At 33.4% G+C, this 17,570-nt stretch overlaps 1 protein-coding gene across 1 annotated transcript in view; it reads right to left on the reverse strand.

Annotated features, from left to right (window-relative positions):
* LRP1B (LDL receptor related protein 1B) overlaps positions 1 to 17,570 on the reverse strand; it is a 1,839,752-nt gene that overhangs the window by 105,868 nt on the left and 1,716,314 nt on the right. The window contains exons 73-77 of the mRNA XM_045868938.3: positions 12,647 to 12,772; positions 11,771 to 11,908; positions 10,158 to 10,292; positions 6,523 to 6,642; positions 4,455 to 4,696 (exon numbers count right to left, since the gene is read on the reverse strand). Coding sequence (XP_045724894.2) covers positions 4,455 to 4,696; positions 6,523 to 6,642; positions 10,158 to 10,292; positions 11,771 to 11,908; positions 12,647 to 12,772 — 761 coding nt within the window. The remainder of the gene's footprint in view (positions 1 to 4,454; positions 4,697 to 6,522; positions 6,643 to 10,157; positions 10,293 to 11,770; positions 11,909 to 12,646; positions 12,773 to 17,570) is intronic.

Here is a 17,570-nt window from a genome sequence, read left to right on the forward strand (position 1 = left end):
AACCTGGCTTCAGAGCTTGGTTCCAGGCTTCTTTACTTCACCTGTACTCTCTTCTTGGTAATCTAACCAGGCTTCATGGTCCTGGATATTTTGTCCATTCTTCTATTCCTTAAAACATATCTCCAATCCAGAGACTTAGATCAAGCCTTGAATACACCACTATTTGACAATTCACTCTTACAACCCCTCACTTAGATCTCAGACTTAACATGACTGAAACCAAACCCACAATTTACCATTTTCACTACCCATCAAGTTGTAAAATCTACGTCTTGAGTCCTCCCTATACTCATCTTCTACATTCATTCTATTTGCAAACTTTGTTAAACTTATACTCACTCCCTTCCATTTCATTGAGACTATAATACCACAACCTACCACCATTTGTGCACCAACTTGGAGCACAGGCCTCCTATGTGGTCTCTTTCTGTTCCAGCTTTTCCCCCACCAAATCCATTCTCTACATAAAAGTAAAATAGTTGTCTTAGACATAAACGACATTACTTCCTCCTCATCTTTTAGGTCTTCACTCAAATCTCTTTAAATGGGCCTTTATGGAGCATCCTATTCAAAGAAGTCTTACAACACTTGAGTTTTTTCTTTCTTGGTCCATTATGTATTTCCTTCAATATAATTTTCAAAATTAGGATTTTTGGTATTTATTTATTTATGAATTTACTTGACTTCGTCTTTGTTCCCCAGAATATAAGCTTCAGGAGAATAAGACTTTGTTATTATTTTGTATCCTAGGAACCCAACACTAAACCTAACAAACAGAACTCCTTAAATAAAGCTTTGGGTATGAATGAAAAAATCTGACTGGTTCACCTTAAAATGCTATACAATATGTTCAATAATATCCTTAGAATTATTAATTGTGGAATCACATGTTTTATATATTCCTATAAGATTTATGTTCAATAAAATTTTGAATATTGATCACAACTGTTACAGAACCATTTAATGCCAAAAAGCATACATTGTTGAATGCCTGTCTTATGCAATCAGCAATGAGTCACATAATGGAAATAACTTAATGATTTGACAGTTTTAGATTTCCTCCAAAGAAATCATAATAAATGATTGTAGTTGTTAAATGGTTTGAATAAACTCAGATGGTTTGAAAAGTATTCTTCAGAAGCAAATGTAGACAATTTCAAGGTAAAGTTATAATGATTACCATAAATTTATAGTAATTAAGAAAATTAATTTAAAAAATGGAAAAAGAAACTATCAATTTCTACTAGTATTCCAATGTCCTAAAACAAGACTTTGTTTTTGTTTTTGTTTTTGTTTTTTATTTTTTTTTATTTATTTTTTATTTATTTTTTTAAAGATTTTATTTATTTATTTGAGACAGAGAGAATGAGAGAGAGAGAGTACATGAGAGGGGGGAGGGTCAGAGGGAGAAGCAGACTCCCCGCCGAGCAGGGAGCCCGATGTGGGACTCGATCCCGGGACTCCAGGATCATGACCTGAGCCGAAGGCAGTCGCTTAACCAACTGAGCCACCCAGGCGCCCCCCAAGACTTTGTTTTTTGCTAAAACTTGTGTACACACATGAACTTATTTGTGAGCACAAAGCATACCTATGCACTTGTGTGTGTGTGTATGGGTGTGTGTGTGTGTGTGTGTGTGTGTGATGTACACAAACCCATATATTGGGGTTTGAGGTTTATAACTAGGTCCCCAATTAGAGATGGAAACCTATTAAATAAAACTTAGTTGGATATTTTCTTAAAAGCTCTCAGGGAAAAATAATTGCCTAATCAACTTACTGAAGAAAAGATATGATTATTAATGAATAAAACTATAAGCATTTTCATTCTGAAATGCTCTTTTGCATAATAGAGAATATGCCAAAAATGGTATCTCATATTCACTTCTCAAAATTAGGTAGATCAGATAAACCATTTGTTTTGCTCAGGAATATTTAGCTATTTAATGGTAAAAATCTAATCTGTATTTTTAAAATCATTTGCATTTCTCTAAGCATTGACCTACTTTACAGTGCTTGTCATCATGTACTTCATACTAAAAATGATAAATTGCCAGAAAGTATGTATAATTGTTGCATAATGCTATCATATTCTGTTCTGACTACTAAAATTCAAATTCAGAAATCTCATTATGCTTTACATATAGATTGAATCATGTCGCCTTTTATGTTTTAAATTATTTAATTTTCTTAAAGGAAAAAAAAAATCCATTCATTTTGTATAGCCCAGGGGGCTAGAAAATCATAAGCATTTCTATCTATAAATAACTTAGACTGCATTTGAAATTTAAATTTATCATCATAATTAGTATTCAAGCCATTTTCACAGATTATAGAAGAGTATTCCCTTCACGACTTCCAAAAAAAGATCATATTGAAAATTACCTTCCTTTAGAATGGACTTTGGTTAACATTTAGTTGTCTGAGTAATATTCTTCTAATTTCTGATACAACATATTTCCTACACTTTACTGAGATGGAAATATTCTAGTATTTTCAGTATCTCTGAACATGCTTTCAAGACATCCTGTTATCCCATGGCTAACATCTTCCATTTGGTTCACTGGTAACTCCCTCTCTCTCTACCCCCCCACCGTGCTCGCTCTGTCTCTCTCAAATAAAAAAATCTTTAAAATATATAAGATATATACAAGTAAATAAATATATAATATATAAGCAAAATATACACATTTATATATTTCTATGCATAAGGATAAAAACTTAGTTATCAAACTATAAGCAAATTTGGCTTTAGGTCTATAATAAACTCTGTTCACTAGAAGAAACTGGTTATATATTAATTATTAATCTCCCCAGACAAAACTAAAATAATTATCAAATAATTTTCACTGAAAAAATGTCAAAGATGTATTTTTAGAAAAAAAATTCAGAAAAGAGTAAGTTGCAAAATTTTTCATGTGATTACATGCATCTCAGAGAAGAACATCTTGTCAATCATCATCAATACCATCATTGTCATCATCAGAAGCATCATCATCATCCTGTTAATAGCAAGCGTCTATAGAGTACTTATTATGTGCCAAGAACTATTAACACTAACATACAATCTGTATATGCATGTAAATATATATATATATATATATATATATATTCCTCACTAAAACCTCACGAAATAGAGAGGGCAGAGCAACTAAGAGGCTAGTAAGCAATAGGAACAATATTAAAACCCAGGCAATGTAACTCCACAGTACATACTCCTTATCACTTCATTAATTAGTTACCATCAGAGCAATGTTTTTGCAAAGCAGACTGTGTGTTACAGATAAAGAAAGCTAAAGCTAGCCAAGACTAAACCAGCTTTTTGGTCTGATAGCAAGTGAGTAAGTGAAGGAAGGCAGAGGGATCTATTAGATTTTTTGCCTCTTCCCTAGAACTGTTCTTAATAGAACTTAAAGGTATTTTGTAAAACTCTATTTGGCGGAGGAGGAGTTGAAGAAACAACTCTGATATATATGGATTTTTACTCACAATTAATTTAATCTAACCTGAATTAGAAAGGTAATATAACCTCATTAAAACCAGATTATTGCTATCTACCTGATAAAAATGTATTCCAGCTTTCTATCAAATGGTATTCATGCAATTCGAATCTTTACGGTAGATACCACCGCAAAAGGTAGTAAGGACTTCCAGATAGGTACCTCTGATTCTTTTCGAATACAAAGCTTCAATTATATCCTACTGTGATAGCACTTGACTTTTTGGTTGTATGGGAATGGGCCAGGTCTCATAAAAATAAGTATTTATCTGTCATTTTTCTCCCAGGTTACCTCAAAATATAAAATGCACAATAAATCGACATGCCCTAAAACAAAAAAGGACAGTCTACAACCACAAATCTAAACAAATGCTCTAGTTTATTTTTCTCAAAAGGAATAACCATGATAATCAACATGTCCATCATACACCAGCAAACAATATTGCTCTGTTTTGGATGTTCCCTGAAATAGAGTTACCAGGAGTCAGAAGAAATGGTTACACAATTTAGTTGATCTCTTGCCCTAGAAGAGAGGTATATTTCTCATATTGTTAAAAATGAAATAATATTCCCTGCATATTTTGATAGTTTATTTTCTAACATAAAAACAAAGTAATGATTCCTGATCTTATCTCATGATGAAAAAAACTCATGTTCATAATATAATGCTAAATAATACAAAATATAAAATGTGCTAGAAATATTAGGTATTATTCATTACCATTCTTACATAGCTAAAGCAAATGTACTTAAAGAAAACCATAATATATAATTAAATTATATGCAGCTGTGAGAATAAATGAGTAGGGAAATGTTTGATTTCTGTATAGGGAGAATATTGGGAGAAATAATTGAATATACTAATTACCTCCTATAATCAGATATTGCGATTGATAGATTAAAAAAATTGGGAGGTGGAAAAGTATGAGCCTTCAAATAGTCAATGTTATTTACTTACAATCAAGCCACTGTTTGCTTGCCTTTTTTCTCTGCCATGGATCCTTTTGTAGAAAATTCCGCCTGGATTAAACTGAGTACTCCAAATAATCATATCTCTTTGATAATATACATCCATCCCTGTTATCCTTGAATTATGTTCAATATGAGAAATTTGTTGATGATCGCCACTGTAGTTGAATGGATATATAAAACCCAGGATATCAGTGTCATTAGCAATGTAGAGAACTTGATCTTCAGAGCCTGGAGGTTATTATAATAAAATACAAAAATAAAGTAAATTTCAACTAATGTAAAAGCAATAATTGCACTTAAATTATTTTGAATTATTATTCTTAACACAGTTTCTTGCTCAGTAAAAATCAACCAATTTTATATCATGTTATAGTCTCTATGACTTATTTCTAATACACACTTACCTAAACATTTCTAATAGTATTGATGTAGGTTTTCCCAGGGCAAAGCTTACCTTATGACTAGAAATTAGGTATTTGTAGTAGATATCCTTTTCATAAAGAGGGATCTCTATTTGATAAATTGCAATACATGTTCTATGTATGTTCTAATGCTTCGATCCTCAATATTCAGATGGTATATTGTGTACTCATTAAGCCTCAAACATTCCTGAGCATTTAGTTTATGCATCGAGTCATCATTTTCTTAGGTTAAGAAATGAAAATTAAGGGCGCCTGGGTGGCTCAGTTGGTTAAGCAACTCCCTTCGGCTCAGGTCATGATCCTGGAGTCCCTGGATGGAGTCCCGCATCTGGCTCCCTGCTCAGCGGGGAGTCTGCTTCTCCCTCTGACCCTCCCCCCTCTCATGCTCTCTCTCTCTCATTCTCTCTCTCAAATAAATAAATAAAATCTTAAAAAAAAAAGAAATGAAAATTAAGGGGGGAGAGTCTTCTTCTAATATTCATATATCTCAAATATTCTTTTATTTTTATTATAAAAAGATGTCAATATTTACTACATTAAAATATCATAATGTCAATATCATTTAGGATCTTGCTAGTAGATCCCTGTAACCTGAAGTTTTGAAACCTACAATACAAAACTAATGTCATTTGCATATTGAGACAAGTAAAAACCTAAAGTGAATTCTGAATATACTAATTAAAATATTAATAAAACCATAAAGATTGAATTGCATATACTCTATCTGCAAATTAAAAAAAAAAAATTGTGAAGTAAAGTTCAGCCCTACAGGTTTAATAGTTCTTACATGGTTATGTTTGTCTACTCTATGGCAGGCACTGTGTTAAAACTTTCATAATTTATCTCCTCCTCTTATGGAAAGTAGGGATTCATATTTCCATTTTACAGATAAGGAACTGAGGCTCAGAGAGTTTAATAACTTCCCCAAGGCCACAGATCAGAAAGAGGCAATGCTAGGATTCAAATTCAAGTACATTTACCTCTCCGCCCATCCTTAATCCACTATATCATGTTATTTTCCACCTGTAATAACTGTCTTATTAACATTGTCCAATCATGCCCTGTAACTAACAATATCTGTTACAATATTATTTAGTAAAAACTAGAGCATGAAAATTCATACCTAAAAAAGTCCCAAATGCCCAGTTTTTTTAAGTTTTAAAAATCATATTCTTAAGTAAATGAGGTCTGAATTAAAGCATGATTTTATTTTAAAACCTTTTAAATTCCAACTCAAAATTCCATTCTCCTTATTATGCTAACGTTTAACCTGTTATTTTTATCCATCGGTATAATAATATTTCTCAAATACACTGAGAGCAGGCCATAAGGAAAGATACTTTATATTCTATCACATTGGCTTATAAACTTTTCCCTCCTCCTGACAGATTTTTCAAGCACAAAAGTGATTTGAACAGTAACCATGTATTTGGCAATCATATCTATAAACCATCCCAGATTAGATTAAGAATGATAACAAACCAACTTGGCAAATTAGCCAATATTAAAAAGAGATTTATTTATATTTTCAGGCATGGAGCTATTGCTAAAATATAATACGAAGCATCATTTTCCCCCATAAGATATTTATAGCAGTTATAATAGCATTTAAAATCATTGTTATAACCTTACCTTTTGCTATGCAGGTGTTATTCCTTTCCTGAAAATTCTGGTCACACACACATTTATATGACCCTTCCATATTTATACATTGGTGGGAACATGTGCCAAACACCAAACATTCATTAAGATCTAGAAGAGAAGAGCTTAATATAGCATCACCATACCCTCAATTAGCGCTTCCATTCTTTCCACATTTAAAGAAAGACAAATTTTTCTTCCCTCAACTTCTTATTTCTATTTCTTTTATTGTCTTTTTAAAACTCTCAAGTGTGTGATTTGCTGTGTCATATTTTCTGGCCATAACAATTTTTTTACAAGAGTTTCACTATAATAATTCATCAGTTGTTTGTACATTGCTTTTTAACCCACTTAACACATTCAAATAGCCCTTTCAAACTTCCCTAGTATTTTCATTCACTCAAACAAACACTTCTTGAGGTTTCCTTTTAAGACTGTTTCTGATGACCTACCTCCATACCTTTGTACTATCATATAATGTCCTATAATCCCCTTGCCCACCTTGACGTAGAGAATTTTTACTAATCTCTCAAAATCCACCTGAAGTGAAACCTTTCTTGTTTTCCACCAATATATACTCATCCCATAGTTTCTCCACTGTCTGGTTGTTTCTCTCTGATAGCACTGTACCTACTATATTTCACGTATGTAGCCATAGATTCATATCCCCTACTTGACTTTCAGCCCCTTTAGGGCTTAAATTATAATTAATTTTTTATTGCCTGCATGTTACACAATTCCTGGCAAAAAAAATGAAGATACAGATATACATGTAACACACGTCTGGCTTCATATATATGAAGTGACGATGTTACAAGAAGGGCTATGTGAAATAAAAGCAACAAAACCCTGAATATCTGCAAATAAATAAATCCGTGTACATCATATGTAATAAATAAATCACAGGCAATATTCTGTGGCTTAGCACATGCCTCTAATTTTAATGGCTTAAGCAGAGCCAGCAGTGACGTCAGGTGATTCTGGTGAATTACTACTTTCTCTATTTTCAGTCAGCTTAATTCTTCCGCTCTTTTTATCACGTTGCCCTCATTATGTAATAAATCTGTGAGATACATCCTTCTTTTGAGTTGGAAAATTCAAGGATAAGCACAGCAATAATAATTATCTTTCATTTAGTTCTCAACGGTGTTCCAAAGCCTCAGTGGTAGAGATCAGGAATTTCCCAGGGACACTTGGAATGAGTGGCAAGGCTCAAATTCAGGCTTTCTGATTCTGTTGTCTCTACCAAGATACTTCACCCAAGCTGAACTTAGGCACTCTCACGATAATTCGTTTCTATGTTTGATTGAAATATAGGACAAAAAGATAAAGAAAACTGTATTGTTAGCGAATACTATACCAGGGACAGAGCAAAATATATCTTATCTGCACTTGGCCATCAAAAAAGTATTACAATATTGGAGCACTGGGTGTTATACGCAAACAATGAGTCATGGAACACTAATCAAAAACTAATGAGGTAATGTATGGTGATTAACATAATAAAGTATTGCAATAAATAATATTTGATTTGTTTGACACCTGTAACTTTGAACAGTATGCTATTTGATTCTTTCGTTTCTTTCCCTTTGATGTGGAATCAAAATAAAAATCTACGTGACTTGATAAAATTTCGCCTCCTTCACATGGCCCCATATTGGCCAGAATCACCATTTTCTCTTCATCTCTATACTAATGTCAGGGGGCCTGGCTCACTTTGTTTGCAGAGTATGTGACTCTTAATCTCAGTCCCACGTTGGGAGAGATTACCTAAAACACACCCATATGCATACACACACACACACACACACACTAATGTTGATACCGTGAGCTTTCGTAGGGGGCGGAAGAATCTCACACATGTCCAATACCTAGAACAGTGCCTGGCACACAGCAACTATTAATCCATTGCTACTTCTCTGCTGCTATGTTCTGTCATTTGTCTTCCCTTTACATATTCTAATTAAAGTATTTTGGCTCTAACATCACATAGTGATTTCTTATTCTCTATTTGAGCTATATATAAGAAAGGCACAAACACATTTGAATTATTTGAATTATGAGTCAAAGTAATGTCTTTCCCTTCCTCCATACCAAATCAAATTGCTTTTCCTTACTATCAAAACTTCCTTTAATAAGGATACAAATTTTATTGGAGTGCAGAAGTTATTAATTTGCACAAAAAAAATACTGGATTTGTAGCAACTTAAAATGAAGAGTGAAGTTGCAGCTTTTATTTGCCATAGAATATAATTAAAAATACAGAAAACTTTGAGAATGGGAGTTTTAAATTTTGTAAGTATATACAGGAAATAGAGCCCATTATTCACAAATAAATGTTAGAAATTTAATGTTATTTGAAATTAAAATTTTGAAGAGGTTGTGTGTGTGTGTGTGTGTGTGTGTGTGTTTATATACAATTGATAGAAAGTTTCTGGGGAAAAAAGAAATAATCTAGCCTTGAGAAATAATTTACTTTTTAAATTAAAATAAGGGCGCCCGGGTGGCTTAGTGGGTTGAGCGTCTGACACTTGATTTCGGCTCAGGTCATGATCTCAGGGTTGTGAGATTGGGCTCCACACACAGCAGGGAGTCTGCTTAAGATTCTCTCTATCCCTCTCCCTCTGCCCCTCCCCTCTTGCTCTCTCTAAAACAGATAAATAAATCTTAAAAAAAGTAGGGAAACCTAGGCTGTCAGTTTCCAGTGTTCCATGTTAATGTAAAAATAAAATGCCATGCATAATTCAAACAAGTATATAATTCAAAATGTACATGAATATGACATGGCCACACTTCTTTCCCTGTTTGGTGAATATAATTAATTCATTTCAATAATCTCATTTTGATTGACACAATGCAAAATCACTTTTCTTTATCCAAGAATAACATGGACAGTAGAGAAGGAAGCTGGTAGGTGAAAGCATTTTACAACTTGAATTTACCCTAGATAAGCCAGACTTAGACAATTTAGGTTTGGCTCTAATCACAATAATATCAACTTTAATGGAGAAACTGGCAGTAAGCACATAGAGGTCTATATTTCATGGCTCTCTAGCTAAAGCCTCGATGTATATTATATTTACCTATAATTTACTATGAGATCCTGATCTCAAATAAGTTGACAGAGATTTATTTAGATCCTGTCTTTGAATTTTAGAAGGCACTCTTGATAATATAAAGCACTGTTTGAGACGTGGTGTTAGGACAAAAGCCACCATTCTCTAAAAGTGAATTACCTAGGGCAATGCCCCAATACCACAGCTCAAGAGAAATGGGTCATCATAAACACGTTCTTTCCTGAAGTGCCTCTAATTCTCCAGTAGTTCCTGAACCAGCGATGTTGTTATTTGCATTTCAAAACAGAGTTGTAACAGTACAATTGAAATTCCTGCAGGTCTGAATCTGCTATAGAAAAGGCTTTGTAGCCTCAGAGCTGGTTAGTTTAGCCATACAAACAAACAGGCTCTTGACCCCAGGGACTGTCACTCTTGTAGGTAAATCGGTATCCCGTAGATACACACCAATCTGATGAAAATCAATCCCATGTCATCTCACAATTTAACAGCCTTGTGAGTCTTTTATAACCTAAAGATTTAAGAGCAAGCTGTTGAGGAAATGTACTATACCTTCACACTGTCTGCTTTTCATGTTTCTCTGAAATCCAGGCTTACAGCGACAAAAAACAGATGTTTTTATTTGATTACAATATGCATCATCTCCACATGGATTCACATTATCTTCACAGGTATATTCAGCAGGAGCTAGGATTTAAAAATGCCATCAAAACTACTATAATTCTAATTCCTGAAGTGGGAGTTTACCTTTTTTCTTAATTTAAAATTATATTTATTATTCCATAGATAACTTTTTTTGAATTTATAAGATTATGATCTTCTCTCTATATGTCATCATTTCTTATAAAGGTATAGAAGCAGATAAAAAAAAATGAGCTTATTTACATTGAATGTAGTTTAGACCAAACTGCCAATAGCTGATATTTACAGCTGTATTGAAGTATATTACTTTGTAAAAGGAAGTCAAGAGTCAATGTTTCTAATGACAAGCTATCATTACAATGGTACGATGTATGAGTACTACATTCTTCTCTAGGAACCAAAAGGTTTCCTAGATGCTAACTAGAAATGTAGGCATCAAATGCTAACCTAAATTTAGTATTCAGGAATTCAACCAAGGGTACTACCTGTTACTCAAACAAGTAGGTTAAATCATTAGTTCTTAAATATTTTTAGCCTGGAAATATATATGAGGAGCAACATGCTCCAGTGGTCACAGGCTGTTACACAAGTTAGTGTTATGTGTTATTTGCCATTCCCAGCATAGTAGTTGCAATTTCATAATTTATTTCCTATTCCAGAAAACATTTTAGAATGCACAAAAAAATGAGAGGGACAATTATTATAAAAATGATGTTGAATTAGCTCTATTTTACTTACATACATCAAATTATTTTGAAATATGAAAACTTTAATTATCAGAATTGTAACTGTTATTAATCCCCACTGACTCTTGAATATCTTATAATTAATTAAAGCACACCAATGGAATTATACCTCAGTTGAGATATATGTGGCCATATTAAGGTGGGTAATGTTTCATCAACCCAGTTAGGAACAATTGGGATGCATAAATGAGAAAAAGTGAAAGACCCCATAATAGGACACATTTTATGACTTTTATAAGCAATCCAAATTTAGAGTCATAAGTTTGGTTATTTTTCTTAATACGAAAAATGAGATATCAAACATTAAACACAAAAATAACCAAGGTCTAATAACTCAAATATCATCACACTCCAATTGAATAAAACAATAATGTCTTCTTTAAGAATAACTTGGCAATGGATTAAAATCTTAAAACGCTGAATAAATTACTAAGACCTTTGTAAGAATCAAAAATATTAAATTTATATTTTATAAAATAAAATATTAAGGGATATAGACTTCTTTGCTGACAACAAAGTCTGTAATTGGGTATTGGGATCTCAGGTTCAGCTCTAAGAAGGGTACTCACTGTGAAATCGAACTTTCCCACCTCATACTTTCTGATATTAATTTAAGTGGCATTCTAAGACTGCATTGGCAAGGGCTTACCAAAAAGAAAGTATACTTAAGTCGTTTTTGAAGAACAATATTTTCTCACATCAGTAGACAAATTTTAGTCATGTTGAAGCAGAAATTGAACTTGCATGTTGCTACACTTTAACAGAAAATAAACTCACTTATTCTGCAGCCTTGTTCATCTGAACCGTCTCCACAGTCATCAAGTTGATCACACTGCAGGCCCATGGGGATACATTTTTTATTGCTGCAAGCAAACTCATCTTTTTTACATGGTCTTGCTTTATATGCAAGCTTACCTATAAAGTCATTAAAAAATGATTAATGCTTCATAGAATCAAAACAAATTATTGAGTACATTAACACATTCAAGATTTTACTAAACACTATCAGAAATATGGCTCCACAATCCTTTCTTTGAAGCTCTTGGGCCAAATGAAAAAATTCTGAAATTCTGGACTTTTAGAAAAGTAACAGTGTATTTACCCTATAATAAGTAACACTGTATTTCCACAGGAAAATGTTTGAATATTCACCCTAAGTGGGACTTTGTTTTTAAAGTAATACAAACTGCTTCAGACCAGTTCACGTCAGGGTTTGTCACCAAATGATTTTGCCACCTACATTAGTAAAGCATTTGGTTTTAAGAGTTTTGTTAATTTCAGAATTGTGAAGAAGGGATTGTGTATACAGACACACATTCTTTATTAACACTCTCCCCTCAAGGAGCTGTTTAACAGAGAACATTTTTAAACCACTATGTTTTTTCTCTCATGCAGTATTTTCTGAAAAAAGTTTGTATAATCAATGGAGATTTACAGACTAGTAGAGACTTTGGATAAAGCTACACAGCTCTACTATTCAAATGAATGCTAGCAGATTATTTTCATACCTTGTCAGAGGAGCAAGGGTCTAAAAAAAATTACCCTCAGACATGCCACATGGAAAATATTTCTTTTTAATTTTTTGAGCCCCCAAACCATTATATTATCTTATAGCTGTAACTGAATCAATTATTTCACATTAAATGGATTTACCACCACAGTGATCTTCATCTGAGTTGTCCCCACAGTCATCAATCCCATTGCACATTTGCTCAGGCTGCAGGCATATTCTGTTATTTCTGCATCTGTGAGGTCTTGTGGGTGGGCAAAGAAATTTGACTGAAAAAAAAGAAAAAAGCAAAGCAGCTCCTTTGGGTACACTGACTTATGTGGAACCATGCCCCCCTTTTTTGTCTTCCTTTTTTTGTTTTGTTTTGTTTTTTTGTTTCCTTCTTTTCAAATCCATAATCTGGCTTTTCTGAATATCTTTTGTTGTGGAAATTGCCTCCATGTACGTACTAGAAAATATGTGATAATAGAAGCTATGATCCTCGTTATTTATATTAACTACAGAAAAGAGTGCACAGCTGAAATGAAATAAAGTAAGAAAAAGAGACAAACTTCATGGTCTCATTTCCAGATGCCTTATCTTAGCTGACTTCACTTGGTGTACAAAATTAATTTATGCCTGTGGTTTATACAACATGGCAGGACACTTAGCTATTTGAAAGAGCAATTTCACACAGGATAGAGCTTGAGAAAGCATATGTTACAGGTCCAAATCTGAAAATAGGTCATCCAGTGAAAAAAATGTCCCAACAATACTATAACTGTATTTCCTACTCTGTATCTCTGTAAACAAATGTGTAAATATGTATTTAAGTCACATAGGTGATCTTTGTTATTTATGTTTAATTTTTGTGGGTATATGTATCTGTGTGTGTGTGTGTGTGTGTCTTAAAGAGACAACAGTGAAAGCCAGAGAATTTTACCTTTGTCCTTTCTATCATTATCTAATCTGAAGACTTCCACCCCTAGAGTAGGAAACATCTCTCATGACACTTTATCCTTACATGTGGAATATTCCAGGGCGCTTTCATTGGTTTCCTGATCTTCTCACTCTTGAATTCTCTGCTAATATTCTCATTCATTCTCATGGATTTACTGGACACTATACCCTTAAGACTTTCAATTCACTAATTCTAGTGTCTCACAATTGATTATAGGTTATCTCCTCAGGAATTTCAAATTCAGTAAGTCCAAAGCTCCATTCTTTATCATATTCCCGTGACTTCCTTCTCCCCAAACATAAGCTTTGTGTTATTTCCATGGTTGAGTTAGTAGCACATCAGAGCTGCACATCTGGGGTTATTCTAAATGCATTCCTCTTATTGACCTTCAACTCTTACTAGTCAACAAATCCGGGTAATACAGTCCCCAAACTTGTTTTCTCTCCATACATACCAGTTACAATAGCTCAGCTCTTCACTATCTCTTTCAGAGAAAACCTCAAGAGAATCCTAAATGTCTCTGTTTCATTGCCCAACCTAAGATCTTCCAAAAGGCACCAGAACAACCCACCTTAGAACAACCCACATTAATCTGATCATCTCTTCCATAGTTATCCAGCATTTTCAGAATAAAATTTAAGATACTTCACATGGCATAATAGACTAATCATTACTTTGTCCATGCCACTCTTACTGACAAATCCCTTGTCACTCTTAATATTCTAGCAATACTACTTTATTAGCTCCTTAAATATGCCATACTTCTTCTTGCCTGACCTCCTTGGTTTAATTCAAATCCAGTTCCCACTCCAAGCATAGTTCCTCCCCTTTAGGTCTTTTAGGAATATCTCTTCCATTTCTCAAACCCCATATTATCTTATGTTTAAATATCCCTTAATTTCCTACTTTAGCTTTCAGAATTTTTTCACATTCTATTTTTAAAAATAAACTAAAAACAAAAACTATTATTTTGATGGCCAGTCATTTGATTATTCATTTTTCTTATTGCTATTTTCTCATCAAACTTGTAAACATCATCCCCTCCCCAGTTTACTAATGACTGTAGCACCTTCTTTCATCATTATTGCTCTCCATCCAAACTCATTTCAACATCCTAGATGACTTCAACATCCACATGAACAAACGAACTAATAGCTGTACCTCTTAGCTCCTTGAGTTTTTCATACCCAATGACCTTTTACTCTAATTCACCTAAGCCACCAACTATCCTAGAAAGTTGTGAATATTGGTAGATTTCAATAAATTTATCTTTTTAATTTAGCCAATGATATTTTGTGTTGCTTGCAGATAAGAACATTAACTGATGTAAGTGCAGCTGGATATACCATTTCCTACAATTGCTTCATATACAAAGTCACTAATTTGAATGCTACAAATTCTGCCCAGTATTTCTTATTTTCCCAAATTTTTAATTCAACCAGTCTCATTAAATCCTTTTTCTGTCTTAGGTGAAACTTTAGCCCATTGATAGATCTACCTTTTCCTATTCTCCAGTGTTTTTGTCTTTATTTCCCTCTCCATTGACATTAGATCCCATGCTCCATCTTTTAATTTACTCATTTGACAAATATTTATTGGTAACTTATTATATGTTGGACACTGTTCTAAGAATTTATTCAGAAACTTATTTTAGTACAAATAATCTGGATTATCTGTCCTTTTTCTCTTTTTCATTTAGTTATCTAACAAAACCTTAAGCTTAGATGAATAAAACCATCTGCTATTCAAATGTCTGCATTCTGGGAAAACCAGGAATGTTGCAGATGATCATGCCACAAGACCAACTGATATCACAAATATGAATATTTATTAATGCCAGATGGGCCCTAAATATTACTTGGAAATCATATATATCTATATCTGCATATAGATATAAATACAGATATATATGTATATATGAATGGATAGATATGGATATAGATACAGAAAAAGATAGTATGTCACTCTCTTACCCTTTGCAATAATGATTCAAATCTGCATTCCTTTCAAAATTTCTTATAATAACAACCTTCCATATTCTATATATGAATATACTTCCTATGGCATATATTAAAAAGTAGAAATAAAATGATGGGGAATTTGTTATCACATTATATAATTGGACATCCACCTGCATCTATAAATAGTCTATCAATTCATGTCAATATTTTTAATAACAGAGAAGGGGTGACTACTTATATCTAAAACTAAGTTTTCCCAAAAAATAAATAAATAAATAAATAAATAAATAAATAAATAAATAAAACTAAGTTTTCCTCTGCTCTGAAACTCATTTTTTCCTATCTTTTCAGGAACCATTCCATCTTTCTTGATACATTTCATTACCTTGGTATTTTTTTGCCATACTTTTTTTTTTTTTTTCAAATTATTTTGTGGTAATTCACCTGAGTCTCTTCCAGCTGCTCATATTTATTTAGAGGTTTGGTGGCCCTCGATATTCTATCCTAAGTTCCTTCCTCTCTTATGCCTTACTCCCCCCCAATCCTAAGTCTTACAAAGTCCATAGTATTCATTACCCCATTTTATTCTCTCAAATTTATAATTCTAGACCAGCTTTTTAAGCTTTAGAACCAAATACCTAGAGCCTACATAAAATCTATACGTGAATGTCTCCTCAAACGTATCTCAAACCAGGCTTTTAATCTTTACTTGCAATACTGTTCCTCTTCGAATGTTACCCATGTATTCAACTGAACAAGCACAAACACCCTACAAATTATACTTAGTAACTTCCTCTCCCTTGCCCCATATATCTAATCTATTATTTAATCCAATTTATTTTGCTTTTCAAATCACCTTCAAGTCTGTGTATATTTGCCATCACGTGCTATCATTATCTTAACCCAAGCTAGTAGCATGGCTTGCTTAGAGTTTAGCAATCAATTATCTTACCTAGCCTTGCCCCTTTTTATCCAGTATATGTGAAATATAAATATGACTATATGTCTGTTGTACTTAAAGCTTTTTCATATTCTTTAAAAAAAATATTTATTTATTTATTTATTTATTTATTTATTTATTTATTTATTTATTTATTTATATCGTAAGCAGGCTGCATGCCCAGCTCAAAGACCAACACAGGGCTCGATCTTATAACCCTGAAATCACTACGTAAGCCAAAATCAAGAGTCGGATGCTTAACCAACTGAGCCACCCAGGTGCCCCAAAACCTTTTAGTATTTTTAATTACTTTTAGGCTAAATCTAAAAATCCTTATGAAGACTCACAAGATTCCAGACTCTTCTGTGTTTTCAGTTTCATCCTAAACCAGTATCTACCCTGTTCTGTACTCTCCAAGCACATGGATCTTTCAGTTCCTCCAATAAGCTATGGTTTGCTCTGCCTCAGGTTTGTCTGCATCTTGGTTCCTTTGCCTACAACATTATGTCATCCACCTTCCCTCCACCCCATCCCTTTCACCTACTTGGCAGTCATATATCTCTCAGACTCAAACTCAAATATTATTTACCATAACCCAAGATTGAATAAAATCTCTCTGTTCTATACTTTTATAACTTACTCTACTTTTTCTTCAATGCACATATCATAATTTGTAACCATATATTTTTGAAATCATTTGAATCCCTATTCCACTAGATTCTCAGTTCTCTGACATCAGGGTCCATGCCTGTTTCTCTCATCATTATATTCCCCAAAATAATAACAGTATCTATCCTAACAAATATTTATTAAATGAATGAATGATACTTTTCCCTATGCTGTTCATAATGGCTATGCTATCTTTTCATTTGGGTTCTTCAAACTGTAGCTTTCTGAATTCCTCCTTAGGCAGAGTTCATCTTATTCCTCTCCATCTTATCTGTACCTTTTACTTAATTCCACCATTGCTTGAAATATAATGTATGAAAATCTGATTTGTATAATCAGAATAAGATCTTGTCAAAGAGGGGCGCCTGAGTGGCTCAGACGGTTAAGCATCTGCCTTAGGCTCAGGTCATGATCCCAGGGTCCTGGGATTGAGCCCCACATCGTGCTCCTGGCTGAGCGAGGAGACTGCTTCTCCCTCTCCCTCTGCCTCTCTCCCTGCTCATGCTCTCTCTCTGTCTCTGTATCTCTGTGTCTCAAATGAATAAATAAAATCTTAA

This window comes from Mirounga angustirostris, unplaced genomic scaffold (genome assembly GCF_029215605.1).
Source record: "Mirounga angustirostris isolate CCGP_5_RB_7025 unplaced genomic scaffold, mMirAng1.0.hap1 SCAF_3, whole genome shotgun sequence".
Taxonomy (NCBI): Eukaryota; Metazoa; Chordata; class Mammalia; order Carnivora; family Phocidae; genus Mirounga; species Mirounga angustirostris.